The 2,500-nt window shown below is 45.4% G+C and overlaps 1 protein-coding gene across 1 annotated transcript in view; it reads right to left on the bottom strand.

Moving 5' to 3' along the window:
* The window catches only part of YKT6 (YKT6 v-SNARE homolog), an 18,702-nt gene that overhangs the window by 202 nt on the left and 16,000 nt on the right, over positions 1–2,500 (bottom strand). The window contains exon 8 of the mRNA XM_056571227.1: positions 1–489. This exon is cut by the window's left edge and continues 202 nt beyond it. Within this exon, the coding sequence (XP_056427202.1) occupies positions 454–489 (36 nt within the window). The 3' untranslated portion in view covers positions 1–453. The remainder of the gene's footprint in view (positions 490–2,500) is intronic.

The following is a 2,500-nucleotide window of genomic DNA, read 5'->3' as shown; positions in this document are numbered from 1 at the left end:
GGTGGTAAGATTCAGGGTTCGGTTAGTATAGCGTCACTACATTACAAGTTACCGGGTTCACTCTACATCACTCTGCAGCTTGGTGACGGGTTAGAACACACAGAACGCACGGCGATATTTCGTATCACTTCAAATATCACAGGAATGTTTTAATTGGAAAAAATGGTCAGCACAATCCCCTGGGGGGGGGGGGGGAGGGCGTGTCACTTCATACTGGTGGGGGGGCAGAGATTGAGAAACTTCGGTCTTGCAGTAAAAAGTGAACACACATCAATAGATAATGTTAAGGAGATCCCCCTCTCACGCCCAAAAAAAAACAAAAAAAAATTTGACCTGAGGGCAGTAACCACCTATACTGCCTCCTGCTGGGGATAGGTAGGGCTGATTTGGTGTCAGCCCTGATATTAGTGTTTGTTCATCATCTTGGATCCGGTCTTCATCACTGTGCGCACATCACATGATTCCACAGCATGAATTCTGCTTCCGGGCCTTGAAGGGAAAAAGTAAGTCATTAAAGAGTAGCTCCCACCATCCTTTCTATTTTTTTTTTTCTTCTATCCCAGCCTATTGCCCATCTATCCCTAACCCCCTCCCTGCCTTTAATTGGACTTCCGCACTTAGTTCACCTATACAGTGTACCCCCAGCTGTTTCACCACTACAACTCCCAGCTTGCCCTGACATCTATTGGCTGTCAGTGCATGCTGGGAGTTGTACTGGTGAAACAGCTGGAGGCACCCTGTGTTAAAATCAATATCTTTCCATGGCCGCGGGGCAACCCGAAACCCAAAAGGCCACCCCCTCCCCACAAACAATGCTACCCGAACCCCGCCGCACATCCTGCTCTCCCCCATACCAAAGTGCAGGACAGTCCGGTGTGAGGTGGATACCGGCAGCAGCGACTGGATGCCGGGAGGCGAGGCCGGCATGCCAGGGAGCAGGGGAGCTAATGCACGCATATGTTCTCATCGCTCGCTCCCGCCTGTCTGATTGACAGGCAAGGAGCGAGCGCAGCCTGACTGAATTCGGACACATTGCCCAGCCGGGATCGGTCTGAATTCAGGCGTGACGTCACGCCAGGCTGCAGCCGGCCACTAGGAGGGAGACCCCTAGTGGCCGGTTTTCAAATGTAAATTAAAACATTTTAATAAAAAATAAAATTATAATTAAACTACATTAGAGATATGTTGTAGTACATAGGTACTACAACATATAAAAAAAAAAAAAAATAAAAAAAATAAAAAGTTGGTGACAGTGCCCATTTAATATTCATAACATAATTCAAAACTGTAATTTGTAGTGTCTTAATAAAAGTCAAAGGATTATATGGAGGTGGGGGGGGTCCTTTTTAAAAGGACCCTTATCTCTTGGCCAGAGTGGAAAGCTGTTACAAAGAGCGTATCTTGCTCTGGAGGACCTGTGCCCTGCATTACACACAACCCTTTAACTTAAAAGGGGTACTCCGCTGCTCAGTGTTTGGAACAAACTGTTCCGAACGCTGGAGCCGCCAACTCGTGGCGTCATAGCCCCGCCCCCCTCATGATGTTACACCCCACCCCCTCAGTGCAAGTCTATGGGACATTGAGGGGGTGGGGTGTAAAGTAATGAGGGGGCGGGGCTATGATGTCATGAGCTGCCAGCGCCAGCTTCAGTGTTTTGGAACAGTTTGTTTCAAACGCTGAGCAGCGGAGTACCCCCTTTAAATGAGTCCCATGTAAAGCTTAAAGGGGTATTCGCATGTTTTAAAGTTATGTCCTATTGCTAGATAATGCCATTACTTTATAATCTGAGTATGTCCAACCATTACTGACATTGAAGGGGTCCACAGCATAATTCAGCACTGTATCCCCTTTATCATAGCAACAAGCCATTATTTTATAAGATGGGAATAACAAATTACAGCACTTGGGTGTCTCTGGTGCTTTCATAGACCACGCATGGATCACACAGTTTACCACTCTATAAAGCATGGAGAGCCGGGGCCCCATTCTGGAGATCACAGGGGTTCCCAGCATACAAACCCCCCTTCCACGCGATCTACCAAAAAAAAAAGAGAAAGACAAACACCCCTCTAATGAACAGCACACCCTATAAATAAAATGAACACATTGGTTTATACAATACATTAATCTTTATCACACATATAAATATCACAAAAAACCACGGACATGCAATTAAAAACACTTAAAAACACCCAATCTATGTGGGTAACCCTAAACAAGTGGAAGGGGCCAAGACGGACAACCACCCTTTGCCAATAATACTAAATGCGTATGATAGAGAACTCCCACTGGTCCTATTACATGAATAAAAATATAACAACTCTGGAAAAAATATTCAATATGGACCCCTCAGAGAAGCTATCAAATACCCAACGCAACATATGATCTCTGACTTAAGTAAGAGTGGAGAAAATACTAATAAATTACCAAACAATACATGTGGCTGTAAAGCAGGCAAAACAATACCAAGAGACAGGCCGGACACAGATGGAAGGGCAAA

The sequence above is a fragment of the Hyla sarda genome, chromosome 4 (assembly GCF_029499605.1).
Source record: "Hyla sarda isolate aHylSar1 chromosome 4, aHylSar1.hap1, whole genome shotgun sequence".
Lineage (NCBI taxonomy): Eukaryota > Metazoa > Chordata > Amphibia > Anura > Hylidae > Hyla > Hyla sarda.
This window is presented reverse-complemented; position numbering and strand designations above follow the sequence as displayed.